A 20,687-nucleotide genomic window follows, 5' to 3' on the forward strand; every position below is an offset into this window, starting at 1 on the left:
CTGGCTGCCTTCGTTCGACCATGCTACCTGCAAAACAGACAACCCCTGTAATCCCTTCCTCTTCATGCGTGTTCATTTTTAAATCCTTTATTTACCAAACGAGTGTTCTTCGTTAAAATATACAATTACAGATACATGTGTACATAGTAAAGAAAGAGACGGACTCGGTAATTTTCTAAAAAAAATCTCCCAATGACACGCCTGCGTATCATAACTTCTTTAACACGTGTGTACAATGTATATACATGTGTATGTATATGTATATATACGCACTCATTGCACCGCTGCGATCTACCCCGAGGTTTAGCATTTCATACTAAATGTATACATCTAACGAGAACCTAAAGGTTCACTTACTTCCGAACGGCGATTTCCATTGCGATGGGGATTTGCAAATCCTTCGAGCCGATTTCATCTCCGATCGCTATCGAGCTAACATTCCGCAGATGCGCACGCGAGACAAGGAGCTTGAAGGCTGGAGATAAAGGAAAAGAATGAGAAACGTAATATACAACGTTCGTACCTACTTATTTCCAAGTATCACAATAATCAAGGTATCGTACATTTACAGTGTGCGTACGTGTGCGTCGCCTGTGATTCTCGTTTGGCTGGTATCGTTAGCGAGAGGATCGAAATTCACCGTTCCAACGCAAGCGTGGCTGTCTTTCTCTCGTCAAACATCAAACACAATGATAGAGCACGCGCAGTGGTATTTATAATGACGTATGGCATAAATAAATAAGTAAAGGAGCAGGGTTGAATAATATACACGGGGGTGTGTCGTTTCCTCGGCGTTGCGCGAAAGAATTCTTCAGAACGGTAAATGCACCACGCGAAAAGAAATTCCTTCGATCCCCTCTTGACCGACAGAGTTCAAGCACCTCGCTGTTCATTCGTACAGCCGAATGTATCGATCAGTATACATACGTGAGTGGGTGGCGTGTGGCCTTCCCGAGGGGGAGATAATTTGTCTTTAACTTGCGTCCGCACATACACACCGCCTACACATCCATATACACATCGCACCATATACGGCCACGCATCTCTGTCTCTGTCTTTCCCGAAATTCTATTGAAATTATTACTAAAACATTATACTACGACGATACGCCGAAAGTATCCTGCTCGATCAAAAGTTATAGTTACGTCTAAACATATGGCAGCGTATCCTGCATTGATAGCCCCACTTGCCGAGTGGTTAGATGCGTGTCGAAAATAAAAGATTTGTTTCGGCGTAAAACGTGTATACTACAGCCTTCGAAAGGGGCCTTCTTCGCCGGTGATATTACGCCCTCTCTCAAGGTATCAAAGAAAACATGCATCGATCGTTGACGCGTACAACCGAGGGACAACGATTAAAGAACCGTTACTCTTTAGTCATGATCGCTACGAGTATTTCTACGGGCCAATAAAGCTTCTTAATGATCCTTACCAGAAGCTTCGCTAACTACCTACCTCGAGAATTCGCGATATGGATAGTCCGTCCGTTGGGCCGCGGTTTCGCCTCGTTTCCGTATCGCTCGTTTCGAACAGTTGCGCGCCAATTTTAAAACACACGCACGCAAAGAAACGCTTCTTTCACCCTTCCCCGTTATCCACTCAAAACCATAATAACGCGGTGTTCGATAATCATGATAATAATTAAAATTAGTAACAATTAAAATGTCTAAATGTTGGCGCGCTCGGAGATACGTTGATCTGTATCCAATACTATCATTCACCTTCGCGCGATATTTGATAAACACTAAATATTCCATTACCGACGTCGATCTTAAGATTCGTCGTAACGCTGTCGATCACTCGGAACAAGGACGACGCGTTCATCTCTGGAACATTTTTCTTCACACTTGGCAAAATTTCCTTTAATACTAACTACACCTCGAATCACGCTAAATGTCCTTTCGAAGGGCGGATCGGTTCGGCTCTCACGAGTTGAACTTGAAGAACTTTCCGTTTACAGGTCGAACGAAAGGAACGTGGTTCCCCGTATTGTACCTGGGATGTAGTAACGGGCGCGATGTCTGCCGGAGAACCGTAAAGCAGATCGATCGAGACACCAAAGCTCGATCCTCGCTCGAACTAACTACGGCCAATGGGGTTGGCCTTCAAGCAGACAAACGTAAAAAGTGAAACTATTTACAAAGGGAATTCGGGGCGATTTTGGAGTTCGAGGAGGGGCGCTTCGCGACTGTACTCTGCTCCACGGTACGTGGCGTTTTTATATACAAACAAAGCTGCACTCGAGACTTGGACAGGGTGTCTCGTAGCGTATTAACTAAAATGGTAGAAACCGATTGATTCTCTTTGAAAGGTAGATTAGAGGACTACAAGTTTGCGATTGCACTGCGGATTAAAGGGTACCCTATGGAAACGCAATGAATGGAAATGAAGCACTTTCACGAGTGGTCATCGAGCGAAACTTTGTCTCGTCGCCCGTTTCGAGATAGCAGCGCATCGTGCACAGGTCACCGTGGTATCACGGTCGCCGATTTAGGAAGCTTCGTATCGCCGTCGACTGGTCGTCTCGATCGAAATTGGCGCGTTTGCGGTGGCGACAGCGATTAAGTAGAGCAGCCTCAGTGGTCTAAGAACAAGCGATTACGAAACGGTTAGAAAATAATGGCCAAATGCCCGTCGACGGCGAATTCGAAAAGGAACACGGAGAGAGCATCGTAGCGACGCGTCGAGGGTCTCGACGATCGTCGACCGACTAGCGACGATCGCCGAGTGCTACCCTTTCCGCTCCGAACAGGGACAAGCGGGTGCGCGCGCTGTGCACGATGCGCGCCTACCGTCGTCGCAACTAAACGCGCAAGCTAAACGGATTCCCTTACAAAAATACAACATTTTTTTTATGATTAATTTGACCTATAGCGGTATCGTTCCTTGATTATCAATTACCTAAAGTCGCCTATAAATATACGTAGAACGTGCAGCGTTCGCTTTACATCCTGCTTGGTGGTATCCGGCTGCTGGCACGCACGCAGCCTCGTGTCTATCACTCTCCATTACTTTTATTGTCTGTCTTATTTTACTTCGATACGCGAACTTTGCGCCGAGCAGGCTCCGAAGAGGCATCGCCCTGGTCCTTTCGCATTCTTCGAAGGCGCGAGCGATCAATTCGAAGAAGCCCTTCAAGCGTCCACGTGCGCGCGCGCATTTCGCGAGGCTAGGCGTAATTGGAACTCGTTAGGCCGAATGTACGGAGCCAGAAAACGGGAGCAAGTGGGCGGAATGAAACTTTAATCAAGGAGATCGTTTTTTTTAGGAACTACGAAGCAGGCTGGAGCACGGAACAGATAAGAGTGAAGCGGAACATCCTTCGACCGAATAACGCGACGCGGAGGAACTGTTTCTCGGCTGATTCGACGCGTCGGTGAACCTCGCGAGGCGCGCGCCAGCGTCACTTGCGTTCTCTCGAAAGCGTAATTGGTGCGCTTGCGGTCGCGCATGCGCGATCCTCACGGCCGAGACGCGCAGGGAACCGCGTGCGCGCCGCTCGTGAACCAGGCGATTCGAAGTGATCGCTTTCTAGCCTTCGGCGAGGTGAATCGAGAACGCTTTTTTTTTCAGTTCGTCACCTTGCACACCTTCCACTTTCGGCCACGCCACCAGCACCCGACTGTGCAGCACGCGTTCTCGCGCGTTTCTAGGTGCCCCCCGTCATCGCCATCCTCCTCCAACGCCCGCTTCTCCGCCCTACCAGTTCTCGCGCACTTCTCGCTGTACAATCGGTTAACCAATGGATCTTCTACGCGACTAACTACTGTCAATCGTTGTTCATATCCTTGAGCTCGGTATAGGCGATTCTCTTCCGGTAGAGGTTGCTGCTTGGACTGATCACTTTCCTCTTGTTCGGCATCGTCGACGGCGCGGGGACGTAGTAATGCCGCCTCTTGTACATCACCATCCTGTAAACGTTGCAGAAACTCGAATTAGCGATAGACTGGGTGTTCCGTGATAGACTGGTGCCTACCATAATGTGGCTCTAACGGAATACTGAAGTTCAAAGTTTTAAGGAGAACATAAAATCGCCACTGTTTTCTCTCGACTTCAACTTTAATCGTCCGATTGCTCGACGATTGCAAATACCATTCCATTAACCGATTGCCACTAGCTCACCTCGCGGGTGGAAACCCTTCCCGAGCCTCCAATTTTGTTTGAGTAAATAAATTGTGGATTTACGATGCTATCCCTTGGAATCTGTTCCCTTCCAAACATTCCTACAACTGACCCTGCCTGACACCCACTACGCGAAAGGAAGCACTACCCTACGAGCCAATTAGACTTTGATTTTCTTCGACGAAGCCGAAACGAAGAATTTGGAACGTTTCTTCCGTTCAGGCAACTGAGCAGACATCCTCCCAGCCTTCTTTTTGTCCATCAGTCGAGCGAATTACAAGACCTCGCCTAGCGGAGGAATTCTCTCTATCTCGCGGCTCCGTAATCGCGTGTTTTAGCATTCTGAGATATGACGTAACCCCGTTTCCTCGGGTCCGCGCTTCGAGTCTCACGGACACGGGAAAGAAGAAGCATAACTGGCCGATCTCACGTTTCCCTCGTCAAGAAATAAGTGCATCCTTGAGCGATCGGCTCTCCCGCGAAACGCTTGAACGACGTGTTCCTGTCACGCCCACCTCACCGTGCGCCGCGGATCGATCGATAAATCCATCCTCGAGGTCCGGTCGATCTTCCTATCTTTACAAACGCATCGGGTCGGAAACCGACGATGGCTTCGCGTTACCAAAAGTCCACCAGCTTCCAGAGGTCCGTGGGACCTTCCGCCTACGATTCTCGTTTCGAAAGATCCGCCTCGCGAAGCCCGAGATCCGCTCGACGATCGCAGCGTCGCGCGGTACCAACCACTGTGTCGGCTCGGCACCAGCGGCTTCCGGTCTCCGCGAGCCGAATCGTCGGCATTCCTTTCGTCGCGTCTCGAGAGATAGCGCGACCGATGGAAAGATCGAGCTCGAACCTGGAGGGAGCCAGAGCCGATTCGATCGAGCTGTGTCTGCTCAAAGATGACGAGCCAGGAGGCTAATGTCGCGACTCGCCGATGCGTTCGTGTTTCGCTGTCGTAGGAATTCGCCGGCGAGAGGGGGACGGTAATGCGGGCGATCTGGAACGGCGAAGGAGACGTTTTGTTACAGACAGGTGAAGAATTATGCGGGAGATATCGTTACGGAGGTATTAGGGAGGTTCGTCACCTTTCTCTGGTTATTCAACAGAGGGATGGAAGTTGATAGAAAGTGGTACTGAGCAGAGTTCCAGTTTATAGAACGCAAAGTAGCGCAATGGCACCTTCACCCTTGGCGTCGTATAAACTCGTGTCGAGATTCTGTTAGACACCCTTTACCTCTCGACTCTTCGTTACCGTTTATCGAGTACACACAGAACTTACCACACCATCCGGGAACGTTAGAGTAGGGTACGTAGACTGGGCCGGTTTAGGTGGACATTCTGATTCACATAGTTTATTTAAAAGTCACCACACAGGCAGGGAAACGTGGGTTAAAGAAGGCATGCTGGTAATTTATTGAACGAGGGGAGGAAAGGGCAGAGAACGTTATCGTTTACCTCGTCGAACCGTGGCGCCGATCTTTCTAATCCTGTCGGAAGGCAATGACCCGCGCAACCTCGGAAGTAAGGAACAAATCAATTTCAACGACAAACTTTATTTCACTCTATCGTTCACCGAGCACGCCGGATCTATCGAGCCGATGACGTAAACGTGCGGAACGTATGCTCGACGCCTAATAAATACAACGATAAATCGTTCCAACCGCGAGTGCAACGTGTCGACAATCGGACTTACTCGCTTCTTTTCTGGGTAAAAGTATTCCCGTAACGATAAAAAGATTCGAGGGAGGTATACTGCTGCCTGCTAGAGGCCAATTCTCCTACATCCCGAAGGAACGACTGTCTTCGTCCACTATTCCATTTCCTCCGCGCTTCCTTCCGTCCGCCACGTCTCGATTGCTCGTGGAGCACGAAAGATCGATGAGTAGCAACTTTGGCGATTCTCAGGTCTCGGTGCGCCGTTCTCGGACGCAAACACGCGCCCCTGCGTGTCGATCTGACTAGATAGATCTGCCACTCTTCTCAATCGGTTCGCACGGGGCACAAGAAGAACGACGGTCACGATTTTCGCAGGTGAATCTATGTCTGGTGAATCCGTGTCCACAGATCGACACAGGAAAATGGCAAACGTCGCTCCTTAAATGCTCTGTACATTCGTGCGGAGCTGTTCTTCGTTGCCAGAGAAAGGAATTCGAGATCTGAAGAGCGCGAGAGAGAATTCAGTGGCAACTAGGAGCTGTCCAAAGTCGGCACTGGTTTTCCTTCGCTTGTGATACCCCTGAAACGGCGCGGCGGGTTGCGACTGGGGCGGGAGTGACTTTCCTCGCTAACTCCTGGATACTTTACATCGCCCTCTATTTGGTCCTCTGTCACGGGCGGAGGCTATTCTAATAATACTAACGATTATGGCCAAAAATCCGACGCACGGAGGTCCGTGCCCTCTTGCGAAACGATCGCGCGTTCGTCCCCCGCGAAGAAGGGGATTATCTTCTTTTCGCTGTTGTTACACACGATGACGGCTGTCGTTCAATCATCCTTCGCGATCAGGAAATCGTAAATGCTACCGCGGCGGAGAAATTTCGAGGCTGGCGGGACGATCGTTATCGTATCGCGGGAACGCGTTCTCGACCAGCGAATAGTTCCCTCGAATAATCACAGAATATCATTCGCGACGGTGCACGCCTAATGGAATGGTTAAGTAAGAACTCTATGGGCTAGTTGGTTGCGACCATCGGGATCGATCAGGCACTTTAAAACGACGATCCCGTGAATCCAGCTCGGAATCTCACGCGTCTCTCCGTCGCTTCTCCAAGTTAATAGACTATCCTTTACAAGGCACTCTGCCAGTGGAATCAGACCTGGCGGCTAACAGAGCACGCTTTGGCTGCGCGTATAAGCGGCAAGAAACTAAGTTACGCGTTCGTTTGAGTTCTTCCGGTGGTTCCTCGGCGGGTACACCGCGAAAGAATCCGAACGAGCCTCGAGTGGCCAGTGCCCGCACTCGCTCTCTGACTCGGTCCTCGACTGATTACGTTTCTTTTGCTTTCCCTCTTACCAATCGCCGAGCTGAGCGAAAACAAAGGTAGAAGGAACGGTGCTGCTTCAGCGACGCGTTCCCTTCCACCTTTGTTGCCGAGAGAAAACGCCTTTAGACGGATAATACATTTCGCTCTCGTAAAGATTCTCCTAGATGCGTTACACCAGAAGAAGGATATCTGAAACAGAGAAGCAGACAGGGTGGACGTTACTCCGTGAGGTTTCGTGGGGTCCCAGCCTCCAGTGAGCGATGCGCGAGCTGCGCGACACTCACCTCACCCTATAAATCCTGCAGCCAGCGATATAATGAGGGCTAGGATGCCAGTCATCACCTGGCCAGCCGTCGAGACGACCACCTGCTGCGGGGCTGCGCTCTGCATCACGTCGTCGTCCACGAAATGATCTTCGGCGGTCAACCTGTCGCCGTACCTGTCCAGCAAGTCCATGACGATCCCGTTCGACCAGCCGAAACCCAGCTGCACCTCGTACTCGCCGCCACCGCCGTAGCCACCCGACACCGTCGCGTCGTACTGCGAACCGAAACCCAAAAGTTCGTTCCTTCCTCGGTCGTGTTACCGTTTACAGCGACGAGCACAGCCGAGCACAGCCGAGCGACGCCGAGCGCGGGATAGATGCCGCGATAAGAAGGCAGACAACGTTGAGACGTCGATTCTTTTGAACTAGTGTCCCTAAGTTGGGCATTATCCGAATAAAAAATTGTTCGTTATTCTCGAATAACTTCGTTTCATTCGCAATTCTTGTCCGACATCATTGGAATAAAAATTCATTCGGATACAAAATTATTGGAATACAAATTTATTCGAATAATGCCCAACTCCGCCCTACGGACGCTTATAACTTTGAAACCGATTGGTACAATCAGCCTGCTCGCGCCTGTGCCGATCGTGGACGGCTAGTTACCTTCTCGAACATGCTGTGCGTTTCATTGAACGCTTTGTAATTGCTGCGGACCCATCTCTCGCTGATCTCGTATGCGAGCCTCTGGGCCCACGGGTCGTCGGTGTTGTTCAACGCCATGACGACGAAGTACTGCAACGGGGGCCAGGCGTTCGGGTAGTCCCACTGCTCACCCGAGTGCTCGAGGGTGGTGGGTATGCCGCCCATGTTCAGCATGATCTGATTCTTCTCGAGATACTTGAGCACCTTCGCCACGTACTCCTCCCTCTTGGCTACGTCGTAGCAGTTGGTCCAGAGGGGCAGCACGTTCGTCGGATAGAAATAGTCTCTCTTGATGTCGTTCAGTATATCGTAGTCGAGCCACGCGCCCACCTCGTCGTGCCAGAGCACGGCAGTCACCGCCCTCTTCCACTCCTCGGCTCTCTTCCGATAGTACGCCGCCTTGGTCTCGTTGCCCATCCTCTGATTGTACTGCGCCAGCAGCTGCGCATTCCGATATATTATCGAGTTCAGATCCACGGGGATAATGTATCTCGTTTTCAAGTTGGTCAGGTTACCTAAAGAACAGCTCTGTAGAGGGGTGGCCCTTGTCGCGGCGTTGGAACGGCAAACTGCCGTGTGGGGCCATCTTTAAATTACGTAACGGTAATTTTGCCGATTTCTTACCCCCTCCTCCCTCCCCGGTATAAGAATTCGTAAGATTTTATATTGCAACCCCCTTCCTTGCGTAAGGATTTTTAAATTCCATTTCTTCAATTATTAAGATTCTTTTAAAGGTCTGTATAATTAATTTTAAAAAAGTCCTGACTTCCCCGAAAAACCCTTAGGTGATTTAAGGACGACCCCCGTCGAGAATCGAGAGCGGAGCGATAGCAGGGGCGGGCGATACGCTTTACTTTCCGCTAAAGCGGCAGCCCCGCTTTCACTTAGGGAACGGGACGAGCGCGGGCCTTGAACGGGCGTATCGAGATATCTCGCCCAAGATATCGCGGATAACACAATAATTGCCGACACAGTTCCTCGTTAGGCGCGCGGTAAGCCCCGTCGGCCGCTTTGTCTCAGACCAGTTCAGAAACGAAGTCGTGCACCGCGGTCACGCGAGTCGCCCTCGCCCACAAGTGACGACAGCGTCCGCTGCCTCGAGATCTAGATAAGAAGGACCCGCGCGAACACCGTTACCCTCTTTCCCTTTATTCTCGACGCGATAGGTCGACACGCCAGGGTCGACACCCGTGTTACCTTTGTTCGTGCCATCGAATATGAACCAACGGCTGGAGAAGTCCCAGCCCGACTCGGCGGCGGTCTTCAGCTCCGCGTAGTAGTTGTCCTTTTCCTCGGCGGTGCGGAAGCTCTGGCTGGTCAGATAATCCTCTCTGGTTGGGAAAATCAGCTGGCCGTTAGACGATCGCGAAACCGAAGCGCAGGGGCAAACGCGAGATTGTTGAAACGGCTCTTACTTGTAGGACTCGGGGCGCGGGCCCGACGACTCCTCGTAGTATCTCGCTAGCGTGTACTTGGCGCCGTCCAGCTCGACCTCGACCGTTCGATTGGTCATCCAGAAGTCGAACTCCTTCTCGAGCAGCCAGAGGTTCTCCTCCAGCCACTTGTAGTCGTGGGTGGTCTTCAGGTACTCGTCGACCATGGGGATCAGCAGCGGCGGATGGGACCTCATCGTGTAATAAATCCTGCCCCCGTTCGGTATGAAACCGATCTTGTCCACCAGCGAGACGAAATTGCTCAGCATCCCCTTCACCGTCGCGTACATCTCCGACAGCAGCAGCCCCTTAATGATCCAGTACGAGTCCCAGTAATAGAACTCCCGGAACCTGCCGCCGGGCACGATCACCGGGTACGGCACGTAGATGATCGAGTAGTGGTCCTCGTTGATCCTCACGTCGTCCTTCATCTTCCTGCCCAGCAGCTTCCAGATGTGGTTCAGATTGGAGGCGAACTTTCGCAGCTCCTCGTCCAGTACCTTGTTTAGGAACTTCGGGTGGGTGGTCCAGTCCGCTGGATCCCACTCCTCGAACTCTGAGCCCTCCGGGTCGAAGGTGTCGTTGACGAACTGCTCGATCTGATGCCTGGTCGGCATCTGGTCCACCCTCTCCATGAACTCGCGGAACAACAGCAGCGTCTCGTTCGGCGGGTGCTTCATCTTCATGTCGACGAAGGTCTTCGAGTCCTTGTAGATCGACGCCATTTGTATCGTGTGCAGGAGGTCGCCGTGGCAGTAAACGTCGCTGCAAAGTCACACACAGGCGCAATGTCTACGGGTTTCTTTCCTTCCAACGTCCGTTTTCTGATTTCTCTTGCTTCCTTTCCGAGCGGGGGGTGGAAAGATCGCGCGATTCGACGCCGAAAGTTTCCGTAATTCATGCTCCATGTTTCTGGGGAGCCCAGGGCCGGATTAAGACCTTTAGAGGCCCTAAGCGTTTCAAAAATTTTCAGGCCCCCTTATACCGGGTGATCGCTGCAGCGCAATGTACGATTTCTTACGCATTTCCGATAATTTCACTAAAAAGTGTTTCTAACAAAAGTTAGATTTTGAAATTCAAAAGATTTCTATGGTGCCCCCTTTCTCCCGATGCCCCAAGAAGTTGCTTATTTTGCTTATTGGTTAATCCAGCACTGGGGGAGCCCAACGGCTGAGACCGGGAACGAAATACAGTAGAACGTCAATTATCCCAACTACTTGGAACCGATGTGGTTCGGTAAATCGAGGTGTTCGGATAATGAAGCATGCGTGTACTTACCCAGGTTATAACTATAGGAATTACACATAAAGTTACTTATTAAATAATATTGCGCAAAGTATGTGTGTACCGCTACGCTAGTTCCAACTAGTGGTGAATATAGCGATGATGCAACACTGGATCGGATAATTGACGCTCTACTGTAATCCGGAGAAAGAAGCCAGGTCCTGAGATCCTTCCATCCACTGGGACGCGTTCTTGAGCGACTAGCGGTCGGAAGTAATGATCCCTGGACCATACTTTCCAACTTTCCCAGTTTTTTTTTTTTTTTTTGGCGGGATTACCGTCTCACCGAGGGTCGAGCCTATTCGAGCGACGAACTGTTATGTCTATTCCGTTTGGGAGTGTCGCGTAATTCGTGGTAGGTCCGGAGAACTGCTGCAAATCCCTTCCAACGCAAGTATCTATATAGGGGAAGCTTGCCTAATTCGTACCTGCGTGCGTAAGCGCAAGTGTGTAAAGTTTAAACAACAGTTAGCCATACGCCATTAACAAGCCGAATCACTTCTTTTCACTAAAATTTTGCCATGATTCTTAAGGATTTTGTGTAATTACTATTTGTGAGAATCAGTGCAACAAATTTCTATGTGAAACTACGTCCATTTTCAAGTTTATTTCTTGTTTTGACATCAACGAACAGTGCCCTATATTTTAGCGCCATAGATTTGAATTCAAATTGATTCATGTTCCTATTTCGTACCACCGTGTGTAAGCTTAATCTAGGAAGAAAATTGTACGAGGCTAAAAAGAAACTCATAACCAGAAAAACCAGAACAGCAAAAAAGGGATCTCGTGAGAGGAAGAATATGCCCAAATTAATACGCAAAAGAAAGAAAAGATGAAGAAGAAAGACGATGAAAATGAAAGCTGGGTTTGTAAATTGTGTCAAGAAAATAGACAGGAAAATATGATACAGTGCGCGCAGTGCAAAATATAGGTACACGAGTTTTGCGCGGGAATAGCTAGAATTACTTTTGAATATGTACGTGACGACGATTGTAGTAATTAAATTTGAAAGTACGAATTAGGACAAGTATGGTACGATTTAGGAACATTAATCCTAAATCGTACTTTTTCCGTATTGAAAATAAATCGTTTTTGAATAGGATTTGATTATTTTTGGTTGTTTGAGTTTATAGAACTGTTTATTCTATTAATAAAGAGTTGATTACCACTAATTGTGTTTCATTTTCTCTGTTATTTTTTAAACGATTTTATTCAGCTTCGATCCTCTGTTTGTTTAATGTATGTATGGTTGAAATCTGGCAACTCAAATTTAACCCACTTCCAACTATCCAATTGTCTTGAAGCTTTGCAGGCGTGCGTAGTTTGGGTGACAATACAATATTTATAAAAAAAATTAACCCCGAGTAGGTGAAAAAATTACCCAGTCATCAATAAATATAACCCATAACCACAAATCCAAACGACTTGAAATCAGCCACTCGCGTTCTTTACAAAAACGACAAAAAGCCGCTGCGTTCGGGACGTTAGTCGCATCGCGAATAGTAAAACTAAAACTTTGCAGGCGTTCGTAGTATATCACCATGGAAATTGTAGTACAAGAAAAGAATTATTTTTTAGTGCATTTTAATTTAGTTTTAACTGCATTTTTAATAAAATCTTTTAACATACAATTTTTTTGTACATTTTATTCATGTAATAAGCATTTGTTCTTAAGGGGTACGATTTAGGCATGTTTACCCTACTTGTGGAGCGCGGTAGAGTTAGGGAGCTGTGCAGCACGGAGTTAATCAATTTAGAGAAGTTTTAGATTGCGATTTGATTGCTGAACCTGACAAGTAATTTCATTATTAGCTTAACCCTCGCCTGGCGGATGCGAGGCCATTTCGACCCATCCCAACTATCAAACTACGTACACGAATTACTTGCTATTAGCGTTACTTCTTTGCGAAGGAAAGGATTCTAGATTGTAACGAGATGAGATTCTAATATCGTTCTAAGTTATCCACCGCTCAAGGGTTCGGCTCTAAATGTACGTAAAAGTATGGACTCAGTTTCTACAGTTCTAGACACCGTAACTAGCCTAACTGCTCGATGGAAGATGTATTTTGATTCTCCAGCCTTCCAAGCAGTCAGACGATATTTCCCCCCAACCGTAGAAGATTCTCGCTATCTCCCAAGTAACCTACTTTTCAAACTGGTCGCACAAATAAAGCTCAAGTGGGCTCCAGTCAGCTCTATGCAGAACAAACAGATTTCGTCTGACATTTTCAAAGAATCAAGCTCTTTTCGATCGCACCACGAATTACGGGACATCCTGTACAAGCCCACAAAGACTTATCCAGCACCCGGAGCAGCAACGACGGCCTTGGAGACGAGGTTCCCGCGATGCGTGTCCCGACACGCGACAAGCCGTGACTCGATTAATTTCGTCGCGACCCACAGAACGCTGGAATCTTCGATAAGAAGTGTTCGTGCTCGAATTACCGTGGGAGAACGCGGCCTCTCGTTTTCCTCGAGCAAAGAGGAACGCGGCCAAAGTGCCGCCGCGCGGATCGTGCGTGCGAGAACGCATTCCCACGCTTCTGCTCGACCTTCGCCCTAGAGATCCGTCGCGAGTGCTTCAGCGAGGAGCAGCTTCCCGTTTCAAGGTGTCGCGAGCTGCTATCATTTCTCCCGAATGCAAAAGGCACGCCTGCAAGCTGCAGGGACCACGCGGGAAGGACCGCGAGTCCACAATGGAGCGATAGATGCGGAGACGACTGCTCATTGCAGAGTCGCGGGAGGAAGCGTGTTAAGCCGAGGATCCGCCTAGAATCTAAGTTAAAAAAAATTAGCTTCCACACATTCTTATGGAAGCGTTTCCACCCAAAACTAACAAGGGAAGATCCCGAAGCCGAAAATTCAAAAAAGTCTTAAACTTTGTGAATAAGTACGGGATTTCTTCCGGATTACAACGAAATCTTGGTTTGCTGCCCAAATGCACTCGAAGGGGGTGAAATTAACCCCTGAAAATTCGGCTATTTTCCGATTTTGTAAGAGATAGAACGAAAGTTTCAAGTCAGAAGTTACTTCTTTTAATTAGATCTATCATTTGGTAAAGAAATTATTTTACAGTTCACGAATTGTAACACAAAATCGGAAAATAACCGGATTTTCGGGGGTCAATTACACCCCCTTAGAGTGAATTTGGGCAGCAAACAAAAATTGCGTTATAATCAGGAGGAAATTCCCTACGTATTCACAGAGTTTCAGAATTTTTTGAATTTTCGGCTTCGGGATGCTCCCTTGTAAGCCAAGCTGTCCAATGTTTTTTCGGAAGTTAAAAGCTAAGAAATAGCTTCCGAAAAAGCATAGCACAGCTTATCTTCGCTTTTGGTGGAACCGATCCCATAAGAATGTATCGAAGATAATTTTTTTTAAATCTCAGCATAGCTTAGCTGAACTTTCAGGTGTGTTCCCGGCTTTAGATGGAAAAGGTAAAGTGCGGTGTGCAAATTCTCCTGATTTCCTTATCGTGTGGAGTGAGAGAAACAGCGAATGACTGAGAGGGACCGAGTGCCCGCCTTGTCCACTCGCAGTCTCACGTTCGCCGCGGCAAGAGCGCACGGACGGGATAGCGATCGCCGTGTTTCCAGATACTTATACTCTTTTCGAAGCGTTTCCACTCGGGCGACAAACGCTGGGGAACCGTCCGCGGATGTCGACGCAACGAGTTACCCGAAGAACAAAGCTCGCTGGAAGGAATCTTATCGCGACACCGTCGAACGGCTCGTATTCCCTTAATCAGCCTAATATTTGTCGCGGGCAATCTAGATATTCGTTACAGCGACAATCTCGCGTCGCGTCGCGTACGCGCGTCACTATCCGGAGGAATCACTCGAGAAAGAGGATGCGCGAATTGAAGCGACCGACGTGAAACGTGCGCGGAACCCTCGACCCGATTTCCACCGGCCCACGGGGCCCCAGCGGACGTTCCACAACGCTCCTTCGGTGGAACAAGATAACAGAACACCGCTGAAATCTCGCGGGGCATTAGCGACTTGCGTCACGAGGGTAATTAATGCGTCGAAGCTATTGGAGGTAACGAAGACTATTCGGTGTTTGCTCGCGGTCGATGTTCCCCGCGGCCTTCGAGATAAGACACCGCGCGCGGTGGGATCGAGCGTTATCGCGAGCGAGCGACGCATTTTCGACGCTATCGGACACGCGTCCCGCGTCGATCAGCGCGGAGATCACGCGTCGCGTTCTTCTCCGACGTAGCGTTAAGGTCACGTTCATTGTACTTGCGGAACAGGTTAATTTAAAAGCCTGCTGCGCGCTACGCGTGCTCCGTTTCGTAGTTCATTGCTAAGGCCATTCCTCTGGCTCGAGGCGATTCCCGTTTTGAGGTGTCGCGAAAGAACGAGCGACGGTGGACGTCGCGATCGATTATTCCTTCGTAGAAGCCACCCCTAGCGTGGCAACGAAGCTCGACGAGACATCGCGAACAAAAGCTCCCTTTTAATAACGAGAATCTTCCACTAGGTGCGCAAGGAGTTGAGGGACCTCGGTGGTAAACACCTTTGAGTCTCTCTAAAAGCGAGGGAAATCGGGCTCGATGAATCAACGAGTCGCGTGCTCGCGGAAACAACGCGGGACCATCGAATTGCCTGGCGATGGAATTTCTCCGAAAGCGCGGACTATTTCTGCGAGCCGTGACGCGAAATGATCGTGGGCGCGCAATCCTCCGCGAGGTCCCGTGACACGCGCGCGACATTGCGAGCAACCGATGACTCGATCAGCTGTTCGCAACATGTGGCTGCTACTAAGTTCGTGCATACCAATTCTCGGTGTTCTATACGCGCAACCCCTGTCACACGGTAACGCGAGTGCTATTAATGCTTTAGACACCTTTAAGGCACTGTAGCTGAAGGAGTATTCTCGTCGCTGCTCGTATGCTAGACTCCTCGAACGTTACTCAGCATCTGAAGACAGTTATCAATAGATTGAAGAATCTCGCGTGGTCACACGTGACGCTGAAACTCGTTTTACCCGCCTCGCAACCTGGTTCGTGCATAAACAAGCAACAGGCATCGCAATATGCGCCATCTTTAAGTTTATTATAGTTATAGGCCGAAACGTTACCCGATTTCGGTGAAATATTCAGCACGCGTGCAATTTACTTAAATCTACAAACGGGATTTTTAATTTTCATTACAGGTTTAGCTAAAAAATTTGAAAAAAGCGATCTTGGTAAACTAATCCTCCTAGCTTCTAAAAAAAAAATACAAATCGTTTGGACCAATTTTGAAAAAGTTACTCCGTTTTAAAGGGTGTCCGAATACTTTTGTGGCCCGCTGCTAACAAATAATAGCTGATAGTTCGAGAGCAGATAGTCGAGCGGTCGCGGATTCCTGCACTTGAATCACCGCGTTCCGCGAGTCACGCGATTGCGCAACCCGCGTTACCGCCTCTCGCGAATCTCCTGGACGTTTATCCTCGCGGTCGTCGCGGAGCTTCGTTCTCCGAGCAGCTGGTAGGTACGTGTGTAAAATCTAAGAGCGCCCGCGTCGAGGTGCACCACCTCGCCCACCTCCCGCGGGGGGAAAAGCAGAGACAGAAGGAGGTGTGCGTGCGTTCAGGGGGGTGACGAAATGTGAAACACGCGGGGGAGAGAAAGGAGGAAGGAGGAAAGCGAGCGCGCTATCGTTGGAAGCGTTGACGATAACACGGATATACATCGGCACTACGATATACATATAGCGGTGGCCAGCGATCAGGGGGATAGTTGTTGGTCAGTTTTGTACTTACCTCTGACACGGAGGCGGTTTCGCGAAGCCTGCCCTGTCCGCGCTAGCGGAACTTTGAAGAACGACGAGGAACGCGAGGCACGCAGCATTCAGCAGGCGATTCATCGACACGCTGCCCGTGGAGCTCGGGGCCATTTTCTCGTTAATTCGCTATCTCCCCTCGACACGATCGCCCCTCTCTCCGATTCGTCCCACTGTTCTGTCTACTTAAGAGAACGAGGACTGACAGGGGAAGAAAGTGATCGGTACGAACGGTTCTTTCTTTTCTCTATCTCTTTCTCCCTCTTTAGTTCTTCGAAAGAGTCCTTGTCGTTTCGTTTCGCTATTCCTCCTTCGATCTTGATTCTACGACAATCGATCGTTTCTGCGCCTCTTCTTCCTCCGTTCCTTTCTCTCCCCCTCTGCCGCGCTCAAAACTCTCTCACTTTCTATTCTAGCCCTCGCCTGTGCCTGCTCTTTTTCTCCGTGTATTATCTCTGAATTTTCGTTCTGAGTCTCTGCTTCGTGCTTTCTGTTCTATCTCGCTTTCGATTTGGTTCGCTAGCAACGTGGAAAAGGACGAGACGCGAGGCGATATCGATTCGAGGTTTCCTTACTTTTTGCTGATCGGTCGAGGTTGCGGACCTTCCGTCTTTCGCAGCCTGCGAGGCGGTCTCAGCTCCAGCAGCAGGGCCGCATCTTCCCTGCAACAGAAAACGATCACGGATCGGTTAGACACCTGTTCCCTTTCGTAGTCTACGTCGACTGTACGAACTTCAATAAATTTTCGTTGAGAGTGAACTTAAATTCCTTCCCCCCTTCAATTCCTCCCTTCGCGGAGCGCGAATGGGGCAGTCAGGGTGGGACGGAAATAAAAAGGCGACAACTACGCTCGCGTGACTTTTCGTCGCGGGTTACGGATTTAATTCGCTCGTGGTTGCGCAATCGCCTCGTCACCATCGACGCGGCGCATCCGCGGAAATCTGTCCACCAGGAACACCCTCTGCGTATTCCAAAACGATTAAATCACCATCGGCTACTATCAGCGCGGCGGATTTAACGGGTTGTTAGCGACCTTCGGAAGCTCTTAATTTTTGCGAAAATATGTACCCCTCGGAACGTCTGCCACCCGGGCCTTTTTCCTTAAATCCGCCACTGGCTACTTTTACCGACAGAGGTCCACTTTGAACTCACTTTAAATATCAAACCACAAGCCTTACTTATTATTACTATCACTTTTCGAAGAAGACAATGAGTTTCGATCACAACGAGACGCCGATACTAGCTCCACGAGCGAGATTCGAGTGTCGGGGGGTAATAAAATTAATCACGAGTGAACGAGCAAGTGGAAGGTTCGATGGTAGATGCGGCGCGGTGGCCAGAGAATAGGTGTGTTATGCACTGTCAGCAGGACGAAATGGGACGAGACAGAGAGGAGAGACGTTCTATTCGCGGCTCTGAATGGGAGGCTAAGGCTTTGACGCAATGGTCTCGCAAAAATAGATGCCGTGTACGCGACCACCCAGCGGGATGCGAATCAACCGCGGCTTCGTAACCGTGTCCTCTCGCGGGAGGGAAGAGTCGGCCGAATCACGGGCAGAATCATCGACTCGCCTTCGAGGGAATTAACGAGCGTGGCCTCCGACGCGGAGGATCGATCGGCGATCTTCCACGCGATACGCCCGATTGCGAGTGCATCAGAAACAGCGGGTATTATAAATTTCCACGAGCTCGCGATTCACTCGGCCGAGCCCCGTGCAGATTTATAGCCGCGGCTAAACGATGGGCTAATTGCGATTTCGAGGCCCGTCGCGTATTTATTTTCCATTTGCGCTCGTCGATAACAAAGGTGCTCTAAATGATGAAGAGCCGCTATCGCGCGTGCAAAGAACAGGTTCCCACGGGGTCGCTAAAATTAACACGCATTAATGGCTTTCTAATGACACTCGAGCGCGCGACGAAGAAGGGAGAGGAGGAGACGAATCGATTCTAATTGATGACAAAGAAGAAGAGGTGATCTCGTAACGAGATCGGCGAGGACGTTCGCGGCTGGTTGGGAGAGATAAACGACAACGTTATCGCGGTGTGAAGAGCCTGGCCGGGATCACCGTAGCTCCGCGGTGGCGCACCATCGAGAAGAAACATCAAATTGCAGGCTGCGCTGCCTATTCCTGTCGTTAAGCGACACCGATTCACGTACATACGAGCCACGCGGGCGACACGTGCGCTCGCCCGCCTATATCCACCTTCCGTGATAGCTCATCCGAATCTTTCTCTCATCTCACTCGCCGCTTATCAACTGTCCTATGCCGTTCTTCAGCCGCTTCTTATCGCGCGCATTATTTCCATCGAAATTACTTAAGCCGTAACTTTTGCGCTGCAACTTCTACGTGGAAGAAGCTGATAAGAAACGAACGCTCGAGATATTCCACATTTGCGAGCTGCCTACACGGGGAAGCCCCTTTAAACGAGGAAAAATGATGACGTTCGGTGCGAAAAATCTGGTACCGCAAACTGGATCGGCAGGTTTAACCCTCGGTTGTCGCACCTACTTTTTCGAACCTCGTAGTCACACTGGGTCGATTTGACCCTGCCAATTTTCAATCGGTTGTTATTTATAAACTATTTGTTAAATTAAGTCTGAAAAATTCTGAGATAAAGTTTCAACATTGTAGAATATATACACGTCGTTGAAAGTTGACGTTTAAAGAGTCGTCGTGCTTAAAAAAAATTGAAGCAATAAGAGTTGCGACAAAAAGTTTTTTGCTTAAAAAATTGCAGGGTCAATTTGACCCAGTGTGACAACCGAGGGTTAATCGAGATACACTTCGCATTCGAGCTACCGGCTTGCAAATAAGATTGTCAGTTACGGTAGGAAGGCGGAGGAGAAAGGTTAGGTGTACTTCCACTTTCCTTTGTCCAAAAGATAGTTTTCTAATTGTACCGTTGGATGCAAGAATGACCTCAGGACACTCTGGCCGGTTTTGCATAAAACGCACAATTAGATATATTTAAAATTGGCAAAGCAATGGTAAATTTTGTGAATCAATGTTGACCAACTCACTCTAATTCGTGTCTAATCCAAACATACATCAACCTGAACGTGACACGATATATGCCTATTTTTGTGACTATATTTTCTCAATATTCTATATTTTTTTCAAGTATTATGCAAATATTAAATAAAAAATAAAACAATTTTTTCCCTATATTTGTCCACTCTATGCAAGAAGGGCCTGAGAAGGCAATAATTGAAGTTAATTTCACTGATTAATTTATAACATAATTTTTAAATAATATAGACAGTTTTACAATAGCATCACTATGTATAAAAAATATCTAACTTCGTAATGTTTACAGACACTTTTCTCGAAACTGACTTTCGGCACCGAGGGCTTATTCTTGCATCCAAAGAAGCACACTTTTCTGCCACGTTCCATCGTGTAATTACTAATCAACAAAAGAGTTAATGGGAAGCAACGGTCGAGAAGAGTTCGCGCTGGACGTATCGTTCCCATCGACTATAAATCGATCGTCCGATCGCGACAACCTCGTGGACACGCGATAGCGTAAGACTATGTATGCATTTTCGGCGCGGAAAGGTCGTCGTTGCAACGCAATACCATCGCGCACAGTGTACGATCCTCCTGTGTCTCTATTAATAATATCCTCCTCGCTGTTTCTCCGCGACTTCCCGCTCGCTCGCTCGCTCCTCCGTCGCCTCTCTCTCTGTCCCTGTATCGCATAAGCGGCACATGACTTTCAAAAACCCGCCATTTCGGAACGATCGTTGGCTCGTGCAGAGATAAGCGCGCGAGGTAACCGAGCGTCACCCATCGCACTCCCAAATGAAAGAGAGAAGACGACATCAACCGCAAGGAATCTAACGATCCTGATGGCCCCACTAAAGTCCCCGATTCGAAAGGGGAGAATGCCCCGGTGGATAGGAATCTTGCGCAACACCCAACGTTCAGTACTTACGACCCTCTTTCCCCACCTGAACGGATAGCTAATCCACGAAGGGCTCCAAACGCCCTCGAGATCGCCAACCGTCGATCGGCGATCGAGCCGACGGTCGCGATCCTCCGTGGAGGAACGACCAGGTGCAGACGATTCGAGCGTTCCCAGGCCGCGATTGCAGTCTCCGTCTCCGGTGCAAGGTGTCG

General features: G+C 49.1%; 1 protein-coding gene and 1 long non-coding RNA gene across 10 annotated transcripts in view; one reads left to right on the plus strand and one right to left on the minus strand.

Moving 5' to 3' along the window:
• Window positions 1–509: 509 nt before the first annotated feature.
• The window catches only part of LOC143372828 (trehalase), a 36,317-nt gene continuing 16,139 nt past the window's right edge, over window positions 510–20,687 (minus strand). For 2 of the 9 annotated variants that reach the window (XM_076819406.1, XM_076819407.1), the window contains exons 3-8: window positions 17,139–17,225; window positions 9,491–10,273; window positions 9,273–9,406; window positions 8,037–8,590; window positions 7,395–7,645; window positions 510–3,910 (exon numbers count right to left, since the gene is read on the minus strand). In XM_076819406.1, coding sequence (XP_076675521.1) covers window positions 3,769–3,910; window positions 7,395–7,645; window positions 8,037–8,590; window positions 9,273–9,406; window positions 9,491–10,273; window positions 17,139–17,225 — 1,951 coding nt within the window. In that variant the 3' untranslated portion in view covers window positions 510–3,768. Of the gene's footprint in view, window positions 3,911–5,658; window positions 7,295–7,389; window positions 7,646–8,036; window positions 8,591–9,272; window positions 9,407–9,490; window positions 10,274–16,543; window positions 17,226–20,502; window positions 20,568–20,687 lie in introns of those variants that run through there. The other 7 variants (XM_076819408.1, XM_076819410.1, XR_013086370.1 and 4 more) reach the window with 6 other exon arrangements.
• On the plus strand, window positions 10,867–11,488 carry LOC143372839 (uncharacterized). Its single transcript, XR_013086374.1, has 2 exons — window positions 10,867–11,186; window positions 11,249–11,488. It is a non-coding gene; the product is annotated as an uncharacterized LOC143372839 (long non-coding RNA).

This window comes from Andrena cerasifolii, chromosome 9 (assembly GCF_050908995.1).
Source record: "Andrena cerasifolii isolate SP2316 chromosome 9, iyAndCera1_principal, whole genome shotgun sequence".
Taxonomy (NCBI): domain Eukaryota; kingdom Metazoa; phylum Arthropoda; class Insecta; order Hymenoptera; family Andrenidae; genus Andrena; species Andrena cerasifolii.